The 25,517-nt window shown below is 37.5% G+C and overlaps 1 protein-coding gene across 3 annotated transcripts in view; it reads left to right on the top strand.

The window, feature by feature from the left end:
• LOC117204137 (protein split ends-like) overlaps positions 1-24,547 on the top strand; it is a 381,520-nt gene extending 356,973 nt beyond the window's left edge. Inside the window, exons 4-9 of one of the 3 annotated variants that reach the window (XM_033441269.1) lie at positions 3,414-3,562; positions 4,013-9,001; positions 9,743-9,907; positions 11,483-11,630; positions 14,899-15,145; positions 17,794-24,547. In XM_033441269.1, the coding sequence (XP_033297160.1) occupies positions 3,414-3,562; positions 4,013-9,001; positions 9,743-9,907; positions 11,483-11,630; positions 14,899-15,145; positions 17,794-18,025 (5,930 nt within the window). In that variant the 3' untranslated portion in view covers positions 18,026-24,547. Of the gene's footprint in view, positions 1-3,413; positions 3,563-4,012; positions 9,002-9,742; positions 10,969-11,482; positions 11,631-14,898; positions 15,146-17,793 lie in introns of those variants that run through there. The other 2 variants (XM_033441271.1, XM_033441268.1) reach the window with 2 other exon arrangements.
• The last annotated feature ends 970 nt before the right edge of the window (positions 24,548-25,517 follow it).

The raw sequence follows: 25,517 nt of genomic DNA, 5'->3' as shown, positions 1-25,517 counted from the left end.
GCGTGGTGTGCAAACACACACCCTTCAAATCGCGGACGGGGATGGAAAATAAAAGAAATAAGCCGTGGAGGGGAGAGACGAATCGAATGAATCTTTATCGTCGTCGCTCTTCCACGAATACGAGTCTCAATAACGAAAGTCGATTTCATTTCTCTCCTCTCTTCTTTTCGGTTTTGCTCGGCTCAGCCTGGGGAATGGCTTTTATGTACCGCAGTTTGCCAAGGGACTCGACCGAGAAACGAGAAACGAAACTCGATCGACGCTATTAATGGAATTCCGACGGCTGGTTACTCGTATCTGGATTTACTTTCGTTTTTAATATGCGTTCATTTTCTAGACCAATCCTATAGACGAGAGAGGGGGCGAATGTTTGAGCGCGCAAACAGCATTTCTGGAATTCGTATCGCGGCTCTCGCCTGTAACGATTGACTTTTACGCCTCGCGTGAGGCACTCTGTCAGCGGATTCGTCGGTGTGTTAATAAATTTTCGAGATCCGATTTCGTCAGGTCGACGAGACAAGTGTAACGACTAATCGTGACACGTTTAACGAGGTCGATCGCTCGCCGTTACATTTTCCTTGTCCCGCTGAACAATTTTCCGTGGTAAACAGGCTCTCTCTGTTACCCGATCGATCACGTTCGTGTTACGACGGCGCGATACGCTTTGCGCCGTTTGATATCCCGGAGGAAACGATTTCACAGAGAGCGAGCTATTAGTTACACCTGCAATTTTTCTTTTATCATCTTACTCGGTACGTAAAGATTTTACAACTACGAGTTCTTGACAAATTTTGATTTTCATTCAACTTCGTCGCTTTTCATCAAAATCAAATGTTTCGTTCGTCAATTATGCAACTAATCTCGTACAATCTGCGTTATCGAAAACGGTGATTAATATCAAAACCAGTTGGTTGGCATAATACTCGACGAGCATTAGCAAACGACCTTAGAGCGTGTGCCATGCACAGGTCATCAGACAGTTTAAAGCCCACTCAGGTAAATCCTCAGACGATCCACAAATTTGCATTTGGTTGTCTCTGTCGCTACAATTCCGACACGGGACAGAAGCTTTCCATCGGTGTTAGAGTTGCACAGAGGACGCGAGCTGGCCGGAAGAGGAACCAATCGGCCGGCTCGTGTCTTCTTATCGTCCGGGCGATCAATAAGTCCCGGGAGGAGGAAAGAATCCGCTCACCATTCGCTGCCAGCGACGTCAACGCGACGATGTTAGTTTGGATGAGGTTGCTTGGTGGGGGCAAACGCGAAGGAGAACGAGGACAGAGTGGGTGGTAGCAGTGGTGGTGTCGATGGTGGTGGTGGTGGTGGTAGTGGTGGTGGTAGTGGCAGACAGAGAGTTGATAAGGGTTAATTTCGTACGAAGAGGCAGCGGCGCCACGGCGCTCCGAATAGGTGAAGAGAGAAGAGGAACTGCGGTCCAACGTCTGTGTCCGGTTGTGATTCTTGCGCCTGCCCCGAGTGATGTTCACCCCCGCCGACACCGTTTCAAACCACCTCCGGCTCGTCCTCGACCGACGTCCTGTTGTGGTCGCGCAAGCGCATTTTACGCTGCTTCCGTTTAGTCCGCATCAACGGCTCGACCACGTCGTAACGTCCGATCCACGCTGGGATCGTCATGAGCGAACAACTGGGGAAGTAGTCCTTGGCCGAGGTTCAATTGGATTTCAGTGATTCGAGTGCCTTCGAATCCCGCTGGTCCGTCAGCCAGCCGTAACGAGAAGTTTTGCCTCGGGACTTCTCTACCAGAAGATCGTTATAATTATGGCCGTTGGTTCGGTTCAATTGGTCCCTGTATCGAAATCTCCTGACATCGAGTCCGCAACTTCGATCTATACCGCGAGAGTTGCTTGAGAACGATGGGAACTATCTTTGGTTAGCATATTTCAGCCGTATCGAATATTGTGTGTTCAAGAGAAATTAGGCTTCTCCATTCGTTTTATTATTTAATCTCTTATATTATATATATTTTTATTGCAAGACATTGAACAAAGAGTAATTTGAGAAATTACATCAGAAAAGGCGCACTTTGTAATTTTCCCTTGCAATCGAATTTGCAATATCTTTCCTCGTATTTCGAGGGATCGAGTTTCATCCTTAAGCGATAGCCTATATTTCATAATTGCTACGTCATCTCTGCTTCGTCAGATTTAATGGCGGCAACGCTTACAGCCATAAGCCATTGACTGCAGATTTTTGGGATAAAGGGAGAGGGATTTTACGCGTTCACGCGAACCTCCCTCGAAAGCCACGAAATGCTTCAAAGATTTTACGCAAATTTTCACCCCCTTGAAAATCGGGTTAAACTACCGTCGTTGCAGACAACTTGGCCTTACTCCTAGGTGGATTCATTATTACATCCTACCCTACCTCCCTTTCACCCATCCGTTTTCCTCGTCCTCTTCATCTTGCTTCTCCCGCTTCCGAATTGTCTTCCCCCATTGAAGCCGTGGAGAATAATTATCCGCTGTAGGCTTACGGATAAAAGACCGCCATTGAAAACCATCCCCTTTGCCACCCTTTTGCCATTCTGCTTTCTGTTATCCTCGTAAATCAAGGTAATTTTATAGTGTGAACGCTTGTTATGGCTGCTTGTCAACCTTTGATTGTGAGGGGTTGTATAGTTTCGCTTCAATTCAAAATATGAAACAGTTATTTGCTTCGCTTCGTTCTATTTTTCATTTTCTTTGATTCATCAATTTTTTTTAAATACTAACGAACCTATAAGGGTGATTTTCCTCCATTCTTGTATCTTTTAGCATCGTTTAAATAGTTCGCGTGCATTCCCGTGCATTATTTATTTTTCTCGTATGTAGAAACAATTAGTATGAACACGATGAAAATTATATACGTTCTATAAATATTATACTACTGTTAATATATAAAACTAATTTTCATTAAATAGCTTCTATTATGTAAAGAATAGTAATTATTTTCATTGAGAATGTGTCATACTATAAATCAGCAATTTCTGCGACACTTCGTGCATTTATCTTCTGCACTTGGAAAAAAGGCAATATTATAACCATTTATCTTTGTAACTGATTTATACAAAATTGGAAAAAGTTATACGTTCGTTTACAAGTAAAATGTGTTGGAAAAGAAAGGTAGTGAATAAAACGGATATGAATCTTGGAATTGTTACGCTAAATAGGATTTAACCTTGCGGTGGGACTTCAAATGGAACACTCGTTCATTAAGAAACCTGAAGCAGCGCTTGAATAATAAGTGGAGGGTTAAAATTAGAGTTAGGGAAATGAGTCGTATTTTAATTCTCCATGACCTTGAAGATTTAACGTGCCCCGGAATTCCATTAAGAATTAATATCATTTTTTTGCATATCTTAAGTATCCAATAACAAAAGATGATTTCTATCAACGTTTAATTATATTTTTCAGATGGTCTCAACAAGAAAAAGAAGAGGAAAATAGGGGGGCTAGGAAACATTTTCTCAGGAGTCTCAGTCTCACAACTTATGGCACAACGCGAAAGAGCTATTGTTGCGGCATCTGGAGTGCAAGGGTCACCAGTACCAAATGGATCGCAGGTAATGTGATATTAATTTTAATTAATCCGAAGAGAAATCTGCTATTTTAATCCTTCCATAGTGTATCCCGAGAGGGATTCGAACGAATAATACTGCGAACTTTACATTTTAAATGAAATTATACGTGACGTAATTATTAATATTTATTTCCTATAAGAAGTTAAAATTGTATTACGTTAATATCTAATTTTTATTCAATATAATAATTATGTAATCATAATAAAACAAGATAATTATTTTCCAAGTTCGTTCGCTGTTCTAAATTTTACTTTATTGTATTGTCCAAGAGTCAATAATTACGGTCTGTTTATTGTAAATAATAAATTTACCTGTAATAGATAAATCTTTATAAATAAATAAGTTAGGAGGTAAATTTTATTATTTTGTAATGTATGTCGAATACTATGTATATAGTATAATGTTTACACGTAAATGTTTTTCATATTCCAGGTGTGGCCTATTGCGATCCCTAATTTGCAAGTTCAGCAAAGTAATCAGCAGATATGTCATCAAACATTAAATTCACCTTCTCAAGCACAAGATATAAACGGCTGTGTAACGAGAAATCCTCAGCAAAGGATAGGTCAGCACAATATGTCGGGGATGTTAATGGGAAATTCCCTGATCATGAATCAGCAGGGCGCCAATTTTAACAATATGACTCAGCAGCAACAACAGTTGTTGCAACAGCAACATCAACAGCTTATATTACAACAACAACAACAACAGCAGCAGCAGCAGCAGCAGCAACTTATGCAGCAGCATATATCTCAACAACAACAGCAGCAACAGCAACAGCAACAGTTACTGCCTCATCATCAGCAAATGCAACATATGCAGATTTTACAGCAACACGAACAACAACATCAAAACACGGTCGTGAATCAGTTAACGCAACAGCAAGCTCCTCACTATCTTAATCAATTAAATCAGCAGCCGTTACACATAATGCAGCAGCAGGACCATTTGAACCAGCAGCAGCAACAACAGCAACAGCAATTGCACATGCAACAAATGCAGAAGCATAAGATGCAACAGCAGCAACAACAACAGCAGCATTTGACTCAAGAAGTTGATCAACAATCAGGAAACTACAATCCTCAACATTCGTCAGAAAATTATGTGCATCACATGCAATCCTCACAAGTAACAGCTCAATCTGCTCTTCATCCGCAGTTGCACCAAATTCATCAACATCAGCTGCAACAACAAACGCAACAACATCAACCCAATCAACACGTAATGCAGGCACAACCAGCGGATCAATTTCAAATGCAAATACAACAACTCCAGCAGCAACAGCAGCATCAGCATCAACAACAAGTATCTCAGGTGTGCGTGCAACCTCAGTATCCTAATCAACAGTTGAATCATCATTCGTTAGACGTAATGCAACAACAAACAATCGGTCCCGTGATGAATACTGCTGATATGCAGAACAGACATAATCGTACTTCTTCTGTGACGGATGAAGATTTGAATGCGAAACAAATTCAACAGCAGCAGCAGCAGCAGCAGCAGCAGCAACAACAGCAGCAGCAGCAACAACAACAGCAGCAGCAACAACAACTTCTGCTGCACAATCACGCTGTACAACGGCACCATGTCGTACAAAATGGGAACTTATCGAATAATTCCCACGAAAATATGCAACGAATGTACGCCCAGAATCAGGTTCAATATCCTGTGAGAAGTTTCGATGCTTCGAAAGGAGCTATCGTAGATGTTAAACATCAGCAACAATACGCTTTATCTAATGTAGCGGGAAGGAGCCCGAATACCAATCATGCTGTTGAAACGCAGTCTGGAATGGGACCAAACGGGCAACCCGGTAACGTGCATTTCAATTCGAGAACGCCACCTTGGCAACAAAATCGGTCAGCTTCGGGTTCTCATCAGCCTTCTCTCGTCACAGTCCAGAACATCACATGTAACTCCTTCGATCGTGTTCCACCTCTACATCACCACATTCCACAAGCATCCACTTGGACTGATGAAGTTGCACGCAAGAAGGCCAAACCCAGTAAAGTAATGGTGAAGAAACAACGTCAGCATAGCGTTACAGATGTTCGAAACAATAGCCTTGATCAATCAACTTCGAGTCCAATAGATGAATTCAACGAGAAAAATCAACAGAATAGTAATCAAATTGGTTCGACCGTCAATAGCAGCGGCCCGTCGTTTTTGGAAGATCCCAGCGGTTACCTTGCGCAACAGACTGCTTTGTTGAATAGCACGATATCAAGGCAAACCGGTGTTAGTAGCTCTCAAGTGGGAATTGTCAATAATTCGAAAACACCGCAAACGAGTCATGGTTCGCATTTGCCTAATAACACTTATCTTCCACAACCAAAGCCTTCTTCCGGCGCCAGCCCCACGAGCACATCGACGTTTAATTCTGTGAAAAATCACGCAACCTCGCCCGTTGTTGTACACAGTAGCATGACTCCCACCTCGAGCAGTGGAGGAACAGATTCGGAGAATAGTCCTTGCCAAGGTTGTGTTACCAGTGCTGATACTCAATCTTATGCGCAGGATCAATATAAACAACAAATGCAACGTCAGTACCTGATGCATTCTGATCAACGCGAGGATCCTGTTACATCGTCCACGTTTGGAGAACAGTATCAGAACAATCAGCAGCAAGCTGATTCAAGACCGATCCAGGGTGGTACTGTGAGTACCAGTCATGGATCTCCGATTGGTACGAACAGTCCAGCGAATTCGGACACGCCAGCTTCGTCGACACCTGGAATATCGCAGCCGGCAACGCCTCAAAGCCTCATTTCGTCGCAACCGTCGACGCCACATAGTTACTCGCAACCGCCAACACCTCATTCGCATTCTACGTCTGGTCAGGTGCCATCTCAACCTTTAACGCCTCAGGCTCAACAACCCTCACAGTCTTCGATGGGTAGTGTTGCGCCAGAGCAACGCGCGGAGACGCCTTGCTCTGCTACAACGAGTTCAAACGTAGTTCCTTCTAGTACGCCATCGTCGCAATCATCCACCCCCGGTTCAGACAGCATGACGTCTCAAATAACAAAAAGGCAAACCACGAGACAGTCGTCTTTGGATGGTTACCAGCCACATCCTCATACTGTGAATGCAGTTTCGAGAGTACCGATGAATCACTTTGCTGGTACGTCATCGGTAATAACCACAATGGCAAGCGGCCATACGGTTAGCAGTAATACCATCACATCTGTGCTAGCTGGAAGAGCAAATACCGCTACGGTTTCGATAAATACACCTTCTGGAATACCAAATCCCGCTATACCAGATATACTCTCGAATAAATCACAGCATCCAGCGTCTTCGACAACCTTAACGAATGTACCAACCACTGTTGTTACTACGACGTCCTCTCTTCCGAATAGTCAATCGTCGATAGCGATAAGTGTGTCGAAATCGCCATTAGAGATGGTTCAAAGCGTCGTTAGTAGTATACAAGTACCTCAGGCCAGTACCAATTCACCAGTACAACCTCAAAGTCAGCAACAGCAACAACAACCAACCCAACAACATCCTCAGTCCAATGTTCAAGTTCATAATGTTCTTACGTCAGGCGGAATATTAAAACATCCTCCTGGATCGACTTTACCTCCTGGTCATATATTAGTGTCTAATGGTGGTCAACTTATAATGGCTAGCACGGGTTCAGGAATCAACGGTGTAATGGCACCACCTCCTCCAAAAATCATTTCCAACTCTAATTCGATGCCACCATTGTCAGTGTCACCTATGGTCACCAGTGTGACAGGAGCTGTCAGCCAGGTCATTCCTGCGGTGGGCGTAGCTCAGCAAGTTATTGGACAGCCCACGGTGCTCGTCAACACTATTCAGACTCCTGTACTTATACAACCTAGTGTCATGACGATGGACAGTATAGGTCAGAACGTTCAAATACCGCATCTAACTGTCGCGACTGGAAACGTGATACAAAATGCTCAGTCAATCCTAGATGCGAATCAGGACGTTACGAGAAACGTCAGTGCGAATCAAGGGATGGTAAATCGGCAACCGGCGTTGCTATCGCCCGAATCAGCAATGAGCAAAAAGAAAGCGTACAAAAAACGAAAGACGAATCCGCAGACAGTGGCCTCGATGTTGCATATCGCTTCGTCCCAACAGAATACCGGCATGCTGATGCAGTCGCAGTCCAACTTTGCGCAGCAGAACTTCCAGACTCAGAGCATAGGCGGTCCGATGCTGCAGGCATTGACAATTGTTCCTGGCAAGGGTGGAGCACCAGCTCAATTGGTAATGAATGGTCAGGCCGGTGCAACATCGGCTCAGTTCAATGCTCAACAAATTATCACGAATCCTCAACCAGCTCAGCAAATAAATCTTCTGCAACCAGTGAATTTATTAAACGGAGCTGCTGGCATGGTTCAAAATTTCCCTACTATTCAACAATTCATCGTTCCTGGTATAGGAAGTATGGTTATGTCTGCTGATGGAACGGCGACCTTGCTGCAAGACACAGGAAACATCGGTATGCAGTTGCAGATACAGAACGTAAACGGTCAGAACGTGTTAACTCCGGTGCAAAGCCACAGTGGAATATTCAATCCGAGTCAGAGCATTTTAGCAGCTGGTCCTGCTGGAATGGTCATTCGAGCACCGCAAGCAACCGGCGGAAAAATTATTCAACAGCATAGTCCTGGCGCACAATTCCTCTCACCGAACAGTGGCCAATTCTTAGTAAATGGAACAACGTCGTTTGGGAACCAACTGAGTCCGATAGTAGCAAATGTCAGTCCGAACCAGCAAGTGACTTTTAATGCCTCGCAAGTTCGACCGACAAACATGCAGGGTCAGCAGGAATTCATACAGATGAACGGGCAGACGTTGATGGTACCTTGTGGGACGGCGCAGAATATCGCTGTTTCGTCGGCCCCTAATCAACAGAACACAACATTCGTTCAGCAAAATACTACGATCGTACAGCAACAAACGACCATGGTATCTAACAATCAGATACCTAATTTTCAAGCTGCAGCTTCTAATGGAACCACCGTCGATCCTTCGTTAAACATTGATCATAATCAGTCGTATATTTTGAGTTCTGGAATGATTCAAGGAAAGGCGCCCACTTCCCCAAAAAGTAGCGTGAATTCACCGTCTTCGGAGCAGAACGTTGAACAGCAGCAATACGTTCTTGCCAGTAGTAGTACGACTGTTGTTGAGAAAACAGCTCAACAGAGCGATCAACACAGTCCTCTGATGGCAAGACATTCTGTTTCGACTCAGACAGCTGGTAATCAGGCGAATATGGCTCAATCGGCTATGATGAGACAAGGATCGCCGCCGGATACCACCACACACAGTCCAGGGAATAGTCAAAGATCGAATAGTCCTGCCGTGGACACTACAACGCATGGAGCAGCTTCACCTGCACCGCCAATTACAGCTAGACATCACTCGTCGTCTACGGTAATATTGCATTATTCAATACAATAAAAACAATAAAACCATAGAAGAAAAACATAATAGGTAACTTAGAAATTAATTTTCTGAAATATGTCAATTGTTATAATATTAAATATATCTTTGAATGTTTACAGAATATCATAGATTTATTTATTTAATATACATATAATTAAAATATTTTTCAGTAGAATTAAGTATTTTTTCATGTGTTTGTATAATTTTAAAGCACTAAGTTTTTTTTAGATATATAGTTTTGATAAAAATTGGCATTGTAGCATAAATTTGTCACTGTGTGTTTCAAACAAATCAAATACGAAATTCTTAGATGCTTTAAAACTCTGTGAGGTTAAATAAGTGATGTGAACAAACGTAGATTGAAAAGAAGTGAACGTTGCGAATATATAATTTATATTTATTGCATTTATATGATTAAGTATGGCATACCTGCTCTTTTATATCTAATTCAAGTTCAATTATATATAATTTCAGACTAATTATGTTTTTCTATTTTTTTTAAGTTTAAGAGACATATGAAAGAACCTTAATATATATAATTAATATGTGTGATTTTTTATTTTAATTTTGTATTAAAACAAAATCTACTTGTACCAAAAAAATATTTCTGAGTACATTCAAAGCGTTTTTGTTTATTGAAATGAAAACAAAACTGTGATATATAATATTGCCTTGTTTGTATTTTTATCTCAACTAATATACTGAACGCGTTAAAATATTAATTTCCAGCCAATGGTTCATTGCGTATCAAGTAGCGAACCGGATTCAGGCGATGTACCAGTGGCTTCGGAAGATTGGAGAATTCAAGGTATCACCACGAAAGAAATCACGCTTAGTCAGCCAGGTCTCCATGGAAAGACATATGTGGAGTCGACGGTGACTACTGGGATCCAGGTTGGTACCCATGTAGAGCAGGTCAACCGTCATCTAACTCTAACAGACATGCACCAGCCAGCCGATACGACACACCCTGAAAACACATACGCTGACTCACAGGAGCATATGGACACTTCATCACCAAATCATTCCATATATTCAGACACAATGGACCAGAATCCTGTCGAAGATCACCTAAGCGTCACTAAAGAAATGACGGACGTCTCTTATACAGAGGTTGACGTCAATACGTTGCCGGTTGTAGGTCATGGTCACTATCAGCCGATCCTCTATCATAGTCAGCATTATGTTCCCAATACGAACGTTTATCGACAGCAAGCTTTAGTGCCAGATCATGCGCATTACACTATGTTACCTCAAACGAAATTCGATCCTAAATCTTGCGTCGAAATCGATCAAATTGAGTCACAAGTTTCACAACATCTTCCGGAGCAAGATGACATAGATCAAAATTCGGAAGAAAAGCCTTTGGAGAATCAGAACATCGGTATTCCTTATTGTTCACAAAGCGAGAATTATCAGAAATTTGTAAATATCGGTATCGCTGCGTCAGCAGGGCTTTATCCACATTTGTATAACTATAGGTCTGATCCTAATAGCATTGCTGTCGTGAACTATTCGCCTAATAAGCAGGCCTATATGAATCCATACATTTACAATCAATTCGTATATGCGCAAGAAGCTGACGACGGTGAGGAGACTGACTCATCGTCGGAGGACTGAGCATCTTTCTTTCGTACGGGTCGATTAATTAATTTTGTACATTTTCAATTACACAACCAGTGGCATTCCCTACTTGCAAGGGCATAATACACGTTTCAATCGAGTACTATTAAGTTTGTAATTAGTTTGTATTTAACGTTATTAATTTTTACGCGTAGATAATTCGTGGGCCGGACGATGTTCAGCTCGCTTTTTTTTAGCATTATTATTTAAAGCATACATTGCAATAATGTAACTTGTATAATTAATCGTGTGTTAACGAATTGCTAAGCAAAAAAAAGAAACATGATTCTTTATAATGGCAAACAGAGAAAAAATAAATTTTTGCTAAACAGTATTATTTTTGCTAAAAATTATCTGACATACATTATTCCTAAACGTTCAAAACAAAAGAGAAAATACCTTGCAATGAGCATGCGTAATCAGAGTTTGGATTTTGTCATCTTGGTATCATTTCTCGTTTGCATGCCTCGAAGAATGAAATTTGAACGTGCCATATTAATTCGGCCATTGATAGCGTAGAAAACGTAAGTTTTCTATAATAGTAGCTCTTCGAACGCTCATCGCGTTAATATTTTATTATACATTTTTTGTACATTACTTAGTTGAGTTAAAAATCGTTCTCTGTTCAAGTAGTTTGTTTTGTTTGTTTATTTTCTTTGTTTTATACTACTTCATTCTGTTCACTTATGTTTTTCACGCTCGGTCGAAAGAATGATGAGAATCTTGCTGGAGAAATAGAAGGGTTTATCGAAATAAAACGAGCGATTTGGCAGACGTTAGATTGAAATGATATTAGCATGTGACTTGGTAGGCTTGTGCCTGAGTTGATCCAGTTGTATTTGACAGATCTATACGTCAGAGACGTTGAAGCAAGCCGAAGGTGTGGTGAGCACAGTGAGGTGCGAGGGCAGGGAACATGCCCTCGGCCGCGGAATCAAGCGAAAGCTGGACTCCATCCATTCCATGCATTCTACCCTGCATGAAGACCAAGATGGTCAGTATTGTATGGTATTTTTAGATATTAATCGTATATTAGTTATATAAGTAGCTCGGATATTAGCATCGAGCCACATTTTGATAATCAACTTTGATAATTGTTGACGTGAAAACTGTGTTACTATTGTAAAACACATTAATTCTATCGAGAAAGCTCCGAACGATCTTTCAAATAAATTATGCTATAATTAGTAAACTTGGTTGTTAAAGATTGATTTTTTTTACATCCTGTATATTTTGTATAGAATCGAAGAACGATTGTATAGAATTGTCTTATTATGAAAGTTATCTTATCAAAGTGGTATCTGACAGTAGTCTTACATTGATAAGGAATGTAATTTTATGCATGGTATAACTTTAGAAATATTATAAAATAATTTATACGTAACGAGAAGATTTCACATTGTTTGTCGATGATTGTTATAGAATGATTGTTAGTAATAAGAATCCTTCTAACTCTAACATTTTCATTAGTCCTTGATTGATACCGTTGGTTTATAGGTGACAATTTGGAGTACGTTTAGTTATTGCAGTAGTCACTAAATTGTGTTCTATATTCTAGAATGAAATTCCAGATTTAGTAAATATAAGTATAATAATTGATAAAACAAAGTTCTAAAATAAAAATGAAGTACTCTAAAACTGAGCAATTTATTTCAAAATTTTGTGGGTTACCTGTGATCCAATGGTACTAATCAAGGGTCAATATTTTAGTTAGACATACATCTGCTACACTCTAACGTTCCTTCATGCTACCTCGTATTTTGTACAAAGCATGTTCCGTTATGTACGTAATTACGTTAGTTTACGATTGTTTGTGTGCTTGCTCAGTATTTGTTTTCGTTCGCTGCATGCGTAGTGGCATGATCAATTATTGCTTGTTGCATTGTATACGCTTTGGTAACGCTTTTTAAGCAATATCCAAGATTTACTCATCTCCAAAGTTAATATGAATAATCAAAAGAGAAAAGTATTTCCACGCCTGATTTTATTTTCGAGATTTATCGTCCATTTAATCAGTTTCTATAAGATGTTAGTAAAATTTATTTTTAGAAAAGGAGTATATATTTTCTTTTCGACAAGAGATATTATTTTTCGTTTTTTTAAATTTTCTTACATGTTACCTTATTAAGATCGTGATATTCTTTATTTACAAAATAAAGAATTCGAAGAAAATGTAAAATATTCCTTTTCAAACGATAACTTTTTCTTGGCAAAATTTTTTCTTCGATGTATCATTGGACTGTATTATTGTTCAGCCAGAAAGAGAAAAGAAAATAAAAATTCGTTGCAATATTTCACAAGAATTCGAAGCAGGTAAGTGGTGTCAATACTAAACATTTTTGTTCGTTAAAAGATCCCAGGAGAGGAGACTCGTTGCTTTGCTATAAAAATGTAACGGCGGTGACGTTGAATTAATAAATTGTAAATAATTTTCATAAGGATTTATTCCATACACATTCCTACTTTTTTTTGTACTAATTGGCTGTCAGGTTTGTTAATATTCATTGTCCACGTAATTGTCACATACCACTGAAGGGGCCAAGGGGCTTCAGTCATACGTTCATTTTCGGCGCGGGTGTGGCTCACCGGTCTTATTTGTTGCGGTCATTTTCTTGTACATAATCATCCTCACGTGTCTCGTGTCGCATGTGCATAATATTTTGGGGAGGGAATTGTTGTTTTCGCCCTGGCCACGCCTGTGAACTTGGGACGTGCGTGCGCAAAAATTTGTCACGTAAATCCGCGGCTTTATCACGTTCGTAATTCGCCGTTCCAAACGGGAGTTTGGAATTTACGATTCGAGCGATTCACCGTTTGAACCTGCGGAAATAACGAAAAATTATTGTCCAATGAATTTTATGGATCTGTTATTTTACGATCGAGTCACTACGGTAGAGTTATATGTATTCACGATTCAAGTTACGGACGAAAACGTACGGAAGAGTATGATATCGAGTAACGCGGAACGTCTACAAAAAGAAAGCGTACAGGTTGCATTCCTCAGAGCAGGACTTATTCTTTAATTGTCGAGTCAGAAATAGAAGAGATCGATGGACGAAGTCATTGCATGTGCTCGAACCATCTGATACCTTATTTTGCCACTGATCTCGCCTACCACCGTTTGTATGAAGCTACTAATCATTTTTTAACGAGCACACGCGCGAGCAAGGAGCACATTTCAAAATAAACAACCCTACAAATACAGACGTAGTGGTATCAGTTAGGATGTTTCAGAGTAATTCATCCCATTCGTAAGGCACGCACAAAGAGCATACTCATTTCGCTGTTATGCGTCATGCACTTATTGATCAAAATTAACACACAATCTTAACTAGACGAAAGCTCGCGGGATCGTGTTGCGAAATTAAATCGATACTTAAGTGGCAGATATTTATGCGTTTATGAGAAGAGTTGCAAAAAATGTACCGAATGCATGTTGTATGAAGAAACATATAAATATACAACTTAATGTACATAATGGTTATATTTAGTAGGTGAAACAAATTTCTGTTTTGGTTTTATTTTTTATATACGAATTAGCATAAACATTCGCAGTTTGTTATTATTATTAATTACCACATTTTAAGAAGCAGAATATTTGTGAAACTCGTAACACAAAAGCAGTTACGCTAATTCGCATTTAGTCAGCCATTCGAATTAATATTTAATATTGAACTCGCTATAATTTGGAATATTACATATTATTCATACATTTACAAGTTTACTTATTTCTCGCTGTATTTCTTATACGCAAAAGCTATATCGCTTTTATCAAGCTATATATTTTACAATCGTTATACATAAAGCTATATATGAAAAGAGCTATTTATAACAATTATCCATAACAAGAATCTATAATCTTCTACAATTCCTTCTCTCACACGTGAATAAAATTCCACCTGTAGAAGGTTGAAGTCGTAATATTTTAAATAAATTCCAAAACAGAATGTATTTATCAGTACCATAGCAATAATATCGTCTATCGTTACTACTTCAATGATCGCTAAATTACGGGAGTACAAACTCTTCGGAGCTCAATAAAAAATCTCACGATCCCCCGATGCTCGTTCTGCTTTCCCGGATACAAGTCTGGTTTCACCATCTGTTCACCGCGCTAGATCGAAATACATATCACCGTCTGGTGGCTAAGAGAGGTAGCGTGAAATAGAGCGAGAGTGAAAAGAGAAATGCGTGCAGCGAGAAAAAGAGAACAATAGAGAAACCGAAAGAAAAACACCGTGAATTGTTTCAAAACCCTTTAGTAACGGAGGCAAAGTCGGAGGAGAAGAGCCAGAGGAAACTGGAAGTGGGTGAGCTAGTATGGGGCGCCGCAAGAGGAAGTCCGGCCTGGCCGGGCAAGGTCGAGTCTTTGGGCCCACCGGGCACCATGACTGTCTGGGTCCGTTGGTACGGGGGCGGGGGCGGTCGGAGCCAGGTCGAGGTCAAGGCTCTCAAGTCCCTCTCCGAAGGCCTCGAGGCGCACCACCGTGCGCGAAAAAAGTTTAGGAAGTGAGTCGCACCACCTCGTTCGGGGATCAACTTATCAGAAACGGGTTATCGAGCCCTCTTAGGGACGATGGGTACCGCGGGGATGAACGATCACCATTTACGAAACGATTAACGGTATACGACGCGTTTCCCAAGGTTTCATTTGATTTACAAGTTTTGCTGGTTTATCGTGTGTCTTTTTCTACGAGTTGTGAACAATGTATATTTGTTGTCGCATGATCTCTCTTAGATATCCTTCAATGTTATATTATTATCCTAGATTTGATTTTGATATTTTTGTTTTTAGGAGAGTTTCATATTATGTTTCTGGATTTTATATTTAATGAGACGTATGGACGTATCGGTGATCATTTTTCAAATAGATCTGTGTCTTACATTTTTTCAATAATGTTCTTCGTTTGTACAGGATGTGGTTAAATTGTTTACCGTCAATTTTTCTAATTTGCATTTTTGATTTGAGATAATACGAATAGATTTGGTAAAATCGCTACATACATATGCACTTGTTAATATCCAGTATAGGAAAGATTTACGATACAAACTTTCAACTTGAGACAGAAATACATAGAAAAACGGTATAAAATGTATACCTTGTAAAAGATCGTTTTCTTTCTATTCTTCTATTTATTTCTATCCGTTGCGCTGGAGGAATTAAAGTTTTGATAAAAATCCACAGATTTAAAAAATTTAACAATCTGGATGAAGCGACTCTGATTGAAGGATTAACAAAAATAATAAATAACTTTTTGTACAGTTCGGATTTTCCTATCACTGGAATATTATGAGAAGCATTATTTTTAAAACCACAATATATTTGTCGCACAATTGAATTTTTTACAACTGAAGATAAATAACGCGATTCTGTTTCGTATTTTGTTATCGTTTATCCTATCATACCCGATACAGATAAAAAGTATATCAAATTAAGATTGATAAGTGTTTTACATAGTTGATCTATACGTGTATCTAGTTACTAACAATATATAATATTTCTTATATTATTTTATACGTATTATTACATTTATAACATAAACAATAATCTATAAATGGATCAACCTTGTCAAGCATTTATTAACAAACCAACAGCCAATGTTATCGAATCTCTGTTTAATATAAGAAAACCTGTGCGTAGCTGCGATTGTTAATTTCACGACACTCGTTTAACAGTAGAAGGCTTTTAAGGTAGCCCTTTTAGAAGATCCCTATTGGAAAACGCTTTTACTCTGTCTCTTTGATCGCAGTTGCGCGTTTTTAGACGTATTTTAGTCTACACTCTGCAAACACATATGCAATTTTATTTATATCGCTTAGTATTGCTGTTTAAATATAACTTCTGTATTCTTTGTTTAGTAGTAAATTCTTCGTAGTCTCGTATATCATTCACAAAAAAAAAAGGTTTATTGTCACGGTTACACGGCAGATAACGAATATCGGTAAAATTTTATGAAATTCTTTTCGATGTGGATGCAGTCTGTGATGCGTGTAAAATATCGGATAAAAAAAATGGACGTGACAGATTTACGGTTGAGAATCTTTTAATAATAACGCCATTCGCCGTTCCAAATCCGCTTATGGAGGATTCGACAGCCGGATATTTAAATTTGTTTGATTGAATCGAAACTCTTATCGACAGTTGGAAAAAGCAATTATATGTTCGATAAAAAAATTTTTTTGTTTCGCTTTGCCGATTAATTGGACTGGAGGAACAATAGCTGAAATAAAAGGCGAAAATTCTAGTAAACTTTAAAACATCCAAATTTTAATCATCGTATTTCCAAACAACAATTAATTTTTCAATGGATCAATTATCTTTTTTTCTTTCTTTTTTTTTGCTTAAGAAAGAAAAGGAAAAGATGTTCAGAAACTTAAAGCAGAACTAAGACTGTTTGAAGACTAACGTATTAAGGGCCAACGTTGCATTAACGCGACATTTAATTTATAATCTCTTTTAAGTCAATTTAATCAGTTACTCTTTTACGTGACATTGTGATTAGCAAGAGAATTTCAAAGATGTGATTAATGTTTTGTCACTTTTTCTTCTTGCATTTAAATCCTATATTCGTAAGAATACTTAAAAAAATTGAAATATTCGTAACATTATTGAAGTTTCATATAATGTCATTCAATTTTTAAACAAATGACTAAAGTTTATTATCCAGTGACTCTATGATAAAATGATAAATATTGCTTTTAGTTATTAATTTTTCCTCAATTTATACATTTTCTTATCATTCGTATATTGTTGTCAAGATATTCGGATACTTATGTATGTGACCCGTAGTGTAAATTACTTCATTTACATCTTTCGATATTGTTGCATTTGCATAACTCGAGTATATCGTTCGAATGCTTGGTTCTTAATAAGTTAATGTTCGAGAACTACCAAAATTTTCCTATAAAAATGTCACGCAGTAAACGGTGAATTTTCAACAATTCGTAAGGAGTCCTTCGTCCGTTTCTTTGATCAATTCATGACTGTTTCGATTCATTTAACCAATACCCGACCAGCAAAGTAGTGTCGTAGCTGCGTAGCGCATTCTAGACGTATCGCGGCTTTGCTGTTGCTCACCAAAACCGTATCCGGACGCACTGAACGTTCCTTTCGACTAACCCCACGATTTTCTTGTTTGCCCCGTTTCTTTTTCTAGAAGTCGTAAATTGAACATGCAACTGGAGAACGCTATACAGGAAGCAATGGCGGAATTGGACAAAGTCACGGAGTCAAGTAAGGATCAGAAGATTACCGGCAGGTCCTGTAAAGTGACCGGAAGCAGGGGACCGGAAAACGGCGGTGCTTCGAAGCAAGAGGGGAAAAGATCTTCGAAGAAGTCTATCGGATCTTTGAATCCTGTTACAGCAGAGCAGAAAGAGTGTAGGTGATCCGTGTCGATTGATTCTCAAACGACTCAACTTAGATTACAATGATGCGACGGTGAGATCAGTTCTGTACGAAGAAAAATCGAAGAGGCTGTCGAAGCGTTTGTTATTAAGAGATTTCGGCACTCGACTTGTTCTACGTTGTTTTCTAAATTTCCGGCAGACGATTTACTGTTTTCGCTGACAATGTGTGGAAGTTTCGTGTTGTATTCGATAGGACTAATATCGGAGACGTTTTTAATCGAGTACGTCGACAGGTCAAAATTTTATGAAGATGCGCTACTTTATAATTCTTATCGAACACGGTTGATTTTATCGAATACAATTCTCGGAGCTTCAGATTTTCCTAAAGCTTTACGAGAACTATATTTCAAATTTTTCATTCGATATATTCAATATTGTCTTCTGTATTGCGATCATATCTTTGTGTAAAATTGAACGATATTGAACTAATTGTATGATAGAGCTATGTAAAATCACGAATGCGGTTATTTTACATTATCTGGGATCTTCTAAGTAAGTGTGATACGGATTCAAATTCTTGTAATGGTTGATATGTAATATAACGGATAGAAGAAGTCGCAATGCAGAAGTAAAGATTGTTGAATGAGAAGATCGTAGAATAAGCGAAATTAATTGTTGTACATACATTTTTCTTCTATTGGAGTAAATAAGAATTGTTCAATTCTAGAAATTACAGAATGGTAAATAAGTATAATTCTTTAAAAAAAAAAAAAAAAAAAAAAAAATGGAGAAATCAATATCGTGGTCCAGTTTGTTGAAAGCAACAAAATGTCGAATCCATAATATTCGAAAATTCTTACGGTTGCCCTGATAGAATCAAAAGTAGATAAAAGTAGATACGAATAATTTGTTTGACGTTTTTCTTGTGGCACACAAGCACGTTTATTTTTTTTGTATATAAATATCGATGATACCAGGAATGAAAGTTTTAGAGACGCTGATGAATTTTGTCGTTCAATACATATGTTAATAGAGGAACAGAAAGCAGAAAAGTCAATCGAATGTGATCGAAGCGACTGAACGTAGAAATAATGAAAAATATTATGTAATCGAATTACAAAAGATTTTTATCGATCGAAAGTCGGTCGAGATATATCTCGACGTGATATAGGATAGTTTGTCGTTATTTCTCCGCAATAATTTGCTGCTAGCGAGCGTAATTCTAGCAAACACCATTTTCCTATTAAGCATTGCTGTTCCAAAGTTGAATTCTTTACGAATTGTCGATCACTCGCTAATTCAAGAAGCAAATTGTTGCCGAACATCGCGTAAATCGTAACAGTAGAATCTGTTAGATCTTTAATTTGTTAAGAATATTTTAAAAAATTTACAGGACATATTACCGAAACGAAATTGTTGAATTATCTATGCGCATCAAAGCACGTACACGTAAATATTTTTCTTTAACGCCAGAATTAGCAGGAAAATGGGCGAAAATTGTAAAAATGTAATAATCACGCAATTAGAAAGTCATTAGTGGAAAAAAAAATATATTATGTATCTATGGCCGATCTGACATCGCGTGGAGCTGGCCTACAATATGTGTCTTCGTGTTACTTATATAGTTACATACAGATAGTACGATCATTGAGTTGAGGAAAGTTTTATTTGAGAAACGAGGAAGTGGTGCGCGTTTACCTAGCTGGTGCATCAATTGTAAAAATACTGAGCAGACTATAGCCTTTCTTTCTTTTCTTTTTTTTTTTTTTTCTTCTTTTAGTTGACACGTTTCTGTGGAACGTAGATTTAGTAAAGACGAATGTATTTTATTCACTGACTCGAGCTGTAACGAGATAGATATACTCTGCGAGTTCGCGTAAACGAACATAAGCGATTCTTGCAACTTTCGAACTAGAGACGTTGTTTCGAATGTTACATTAACATTCACAGACATATAGGATGTGTGATAAGGGGCATAAGAGGTATTTGTATCTCCAAGACTTACATAAAATACGTGTAATGTAACAAGTTAGAATGTACGATCAGGTGTTCGATTTTAGAATGACGAACACACTTTCACGCGTCACCTCGTTTTTCTTTTCCTGTTTTTAAAACCACGTGCGAGTGTGTTTACGCTTGCATTGAAGATATAGAAACAAGTATGTGTAGTTTTTAAATGATATTTTTGCGAAAGAGTCAACATCACAGTACCTATAGAAAAAAATCACCGTTTCCAATCAATCATTTTTTAAATGGCTATACGTAAGTATACAAGGAGTAATTGTTTTACCGGGACGTCATCGTGTTGCGCTGTAATATCGAATAGTCTCGACACGTTGAAACTCTTTTTAAACTTGGCCGGCCACAGACAGCCGGTGTTTTTTGATCCGCGTAATAATTTTCTAACGATATATTCTTTAGATGGTAAAGTAACGTATCGATGCCATGGTTCGATATTCTATGAACGAAAAGCTAAATGAATCAAGTGTACATAAGAAACAAACGATCGAATTAATTAAAAACTCGAGGTCTCTGCGAAGTGTCGTCATTTGATTTTAATCAGACACACGCTGAATTTCCACTTTTAACGAAACGGGTCTTTCGAGTAACCTAAAGTAAATTTTAGTTAAAAAGAAAAAAACAAGAAGTTAAAAAGAAAAAACAAGAAATTAAAAAAAAAAAGAACACAATGAAAGAGGAGTAGAACGCCGAAAAAATTAAAAAGTCATTGCGAGAACACTTTTCCATTTTCATGTTCTTTCTGAGTGCGTGTCTAACACGTATTTTGTTTTAACGTTTCCTTTTGTCTTCTTCTTTTTAATCTCAATCGTACGATAGCGTGTAATTCATCTTTATTTTTATATGGTCGCGAAAATCCAAAACTATACCGCGTTATTCAGCGCACAATTTAACTCCGAGACGCGAGAAATGTTCCTTTGAAAGCATGTACGCATAAATATGTACAAAACCATACAGAGCGAATCTTTAAAAGTTAGTAGGATATACGAGTATTAAATGGATATTTTATTTGATCGAGTGTCTGGTCGAGGAGCCATTGTCCATGAAAAAAGATTTCGAGCCAGGAAAACCTTACGACATTAATACGTTGCTTATCAATCTGAGATGAGTAAAACAATTTTCCAATTTCTCAATATGTCAATAAAGCGACAAATGATCTTTTCATCTGTGAAATCTTTACGTTGATTCATGTTCATTTTTACTATGCAAATTGTAAAAAGTTCGACTAAATTGCTAAGAATTATGCTTTCAGGAATTCGGTTTTGAACAACTTGATAAGCAATGTGTTAAAAGAAAGACATTCAATAGATCTAAACACACGACAGACAGACAATAAAGAAAATGCAAGTATCAAAAGAGAAAGAGGGTTGCGCGAATTTTTTTGATGACTCGTCACTTCGACTTTCGAAGAAGAACATTCTCAGTCGAATGAATTCCATAAACTGTCGATTATTCGTTGCTAATACTATGAACTTGTAGACAGAAATAGTTGGTATTTCTGGTGGAAAATTAAATAATTTGCAAAATTTCTATACCTCTTGCAAATTCTTGTAACCGTCATTTTTGTAACTGGTCTCAATGTTTTACTATGAAGGAAATTTAAAAGCCTTTCAAATATAATATTATTATGTAAAATATCCAAAATTTCCGAGGACCAATAATCATTTTCTAAATTGTTTAATTATAAATGTCACTTTTACAGTAAAAGGGAGAATGGTAATAAATTCATTAGATTTTTCACTGTTTGATCAAATCGCTTCAATTAATTCTGTAATACTGTAAAAATACAACGATATATAAACATATTTATCCAAGTTACATATTGGAGAAAATAGCAGTTATAAGTAACCGTGTAACAATGTAAATTATAATTTGTACCGAAAGTCGAGGAATGTTCTAAGTTTTGAAACGTAACGTTAAAGTAAAATAAATTAAGAAATTTAATTTCTCGAATAACAAGCTTAAATGATAAAAATATTTTCTCTGATATGTGATATCAAACAATAACTTTCATAACACGAATTAAAACATTTGATACATAATATAAAGTTTTGTATGACTACGGTTAGAGAAGACGAACATAATAAATTTTCAAAGTTTGATCAAGCAGTTTATGGAGAGAGAGAGAGAGAGAGAGAGAGAGAGAGAGAGAGCGAGAGCGAGCGAGAGAGAGTGAGCGAGAGAGCGAGAGAGAAAGAGAGAAGTTAGTTTTATCTTATGCAAATAGTCGACAAAAAATTGAGTTAGTCGAATGGGACTAACTAAGATTCTAAACGCAAGGACCATTAATGTTTATGCTGCTCGAAACTACGAGTGGCACAGTGTACGAATTTTTAAGGAACAGTTTTCTTCTATTATCTATTCTAGCAACGAATAATCGTTGTGACTCGAACGACAGAGAACACCGCGTTTTTCGCTTACGAAGTCTCGTCGTTCACATTTACTTCATCGATCCTAATTGGTTGTTCACGCGCCTCTAATTAACGACGGTACATCAAATAGAATCAAAAGCTCGCGGCAAGACTTCATGTCGTCGGGCCTTTCCTCGCAAGCACGTTCATATTCAAAAGTCTCGTTTTCATCGACGACTAACAACGAGACGATTAGCAAAACGCAGCAACAAAGAGACACTTAGAGCCTCAGGAAGACCAAAATGATGCATTATCTCAGATTTGTAGATTTTCGTTTTTTTTTTCTTTTTTTTTATCAGTGGCGAAAGACATATCACCGGCCGCGGATGACGATTTTCGATGACGATTGATATAGCTTTCTCTGAAATAGGGAAATAAATGGAAAGCGAGGTAAAATGGGATAATAATGAGAAACACGGGTGTCGAAAAGACTTTACGGGGATCGTGCGATAGGAAACGCGCAAACGGCTGGCATCGCTATTACACAACATGGGACCGTTTAAACATAAGACACTTATAATTTTATTGTTCGATTCCTTCGCCCAGTCGGTAGCCGTGGGGCGGAATGTAATTTTGTCTTGCGGCTCCTTGCTAATTTCGTAACATCGATCCAGAGGTCGAATCAACACGTGGGGGAGGTTTTTTGTCCTTTCTTCGCAGCGTATTCACGCGCTAAGCGGGAGATTAATAAATTTATTAAAAAAACGAAAACGAAAAAAAAGGTAAAAAAAAAAACAGTAAAGACTTACCTCAGTAACGTAATGTACGCAAGAATCAAACATCTTTATGATCGAGAGTACGTATACACCGTAGAGCCGACGTCCTTTGTATATTTTCCGTATTGTACATAGTTATACATACGCCTTATCGGTAATTATCGCTGTACGATAACCGTCGAACTGCGCACTATTTAATATGTATTTATGCGAATCATTGGACAAAAGAAGCTGCGCCGATTTGGTCAGCAACGTGCTCGCAGAAAAAGCGACGTGGGTAGAAAAGAAGATACTTTTTAAGAAGAACCATGCTTCAATCAGTGGGAATATTTTTATTTATAAGTGAATTTCGTTTTTGATCTCTTAAATCGAAGAATAAAACGAATCGTGATTCAATATTCTTAAATAATCAATTTTGTACATATACGTATGTTTATATGTTACTTCATGACGTTTTATTAGTGTATCAATATCGTTGAAAAATGATTGAAGTGTGTAGCTCATAGCACTGTTTTTATATGTGTAATTTTTCCTATTTGATTTTTTTAGTTATTAGACGATACTCTTACTGATCATTATCCGGCCTGTCGGGTTATCTAGTTGAGATTTGTTTTCGTAGAAAAGTCAATTTTAATAAATAAATGTAATAAACACTTACGTATATCTAACTTTGTGTTTTCGTCAAATTTTTTATATACTATTATTTTCCGCGATTTTCTCTTATTTTCTTTCTTTTTTTGTTTTTGCTTTTCAGTAAAATGAAATTTTTCAATGAAATTTTTCAATGAAATCGTGATAAAAGTCATGGTTAAGGAATGTTTGAAAATTCCAAACATCGTCAACCTGCGTTGCTTTTTCTCGATACGAATCAAACGTCGAATCGATAAACATAGAGGATTGCGAGCACGATAATGTAAAAAAAGAGGCCTACGTTAATCGACACTTTATCTATCGTCTCTTTTTTTTTTGCATTTCCTTTTCTTCTTGCGACGGTTGGACGGGTACGATCAAACAGTGACTAAAGATAGTTAACGCGTTTAGCCAAGCGGTACGACTAGTAATTGCGGGAAACAAATTTTTTGGAGAACTATATACCGATAGTTATCAAAGTGTGACTGAGGAGCACGAGTTTTTTTGGCAAATATTTATTACTATTATTATTTATCAAAAAATAAATAAAAAATGAGGAGAATGTAGTTATATTTAATGGAGCGTTTCGTTCGCTTGTTATGTTTTGAGAGAGATCTAAAAAAGAGAGGAGAATGGGGTGCGGGGCGACTTTTGTTTATTGTCGCGTAATGTATTGTAAGAGTGAGAGAGAAAGAGCAAAAAATTTGGGAAGAATGACAGGAAACGAGTGAGAGAGAAAAAATGTGAGGAATAGAATGAGAACAAAGGTAAAACTAACAAAAAAAGAAAAAAGAGAGAAAAAAGGAAACGATCGAAAATGCAAATTTTGGGAAACGAAGATAGATTTAAGAAGCACCAAAATAAAAATGAAAGAACGAAAAACTGATTAAACTCCTTAGGAACAAACGATCCAACTGTAATCACGATTGCCGTGTAAAACAAATTTAGGAGACGGATGCACTTCTTGGTGTACAATATGACTATTGACGCAGATAATAGCTATACATATTACGATATCATTTCGTCAGTGGTATTACAATAAGAGATAATAATTTTATATTTACAAGATAGAAGATCGTTGAATCTAAATGAGTGTAATATACGTCTGTACTATGAAAAGAAGAAACACACGACACACGGAAAGCATATTACACATATGTATGTATACAGTATACTACCCTTCCACTTCATGGACACTCCCTTTTTGCAATCCCATTCCCATCCTCCGCGTTCCCAAAATTCCGTGCTAGGACAAAAAACTAGGAAAGCTAGCTTATTTAATATATTTGGCATGATATTTATATATATATTATATATATATAAATACGACTATATATATAAATATATGAATATAAATACGGATATAAATATAAATATAAATATGATTATAAATATAAATATAAATGCAAATATAATACAAAGTATAAATATATATATAAATATAAATAAATATATATATATACATGAGAGATAGAGCATAAAATAAAAAAAAATGGAATAGCCTCGGGTGGCAATATTTGCTTGTCCGAGGAAAAGTATGAAGCTATGTGATCCACTACTACTAGTAGCTTTTAGCTGTAAAGACTTATACTTTATTTTGTAAATTTTGTTTATACAATGTTTGATCGTTCACGCATAATACTATTGTATGTGAAAATAAGTTAATAAATCATTAACATGTGAAGTTATATAACTGTGAAATGTCTACTATTCTGCCTTCTCGTCATTACGTAATCACATAATGCATATAATTAA

The sequence above is a fragment of the Bombus bifarius genome, unplaced genomic scaffold (assembly GCF_011952205.1).
Source record: "Bombus bifarius isolate JDL3187 unplaced genomic scaffold, Bbif_JDL3187 scf7180000007977, whole genome shotgun sequence".
Lineage (NCBI taxonomy): Eukaryota > Metazoa > Arthropoda > Insecta > Hymenoptera > Apidae > Bombus > Bombus bifarius.
The sequence above is the reverse complement of the archived record's forward strand: the minus strand, read 5'-3'. Positions and strand labels throughout refer to the sequence as shown.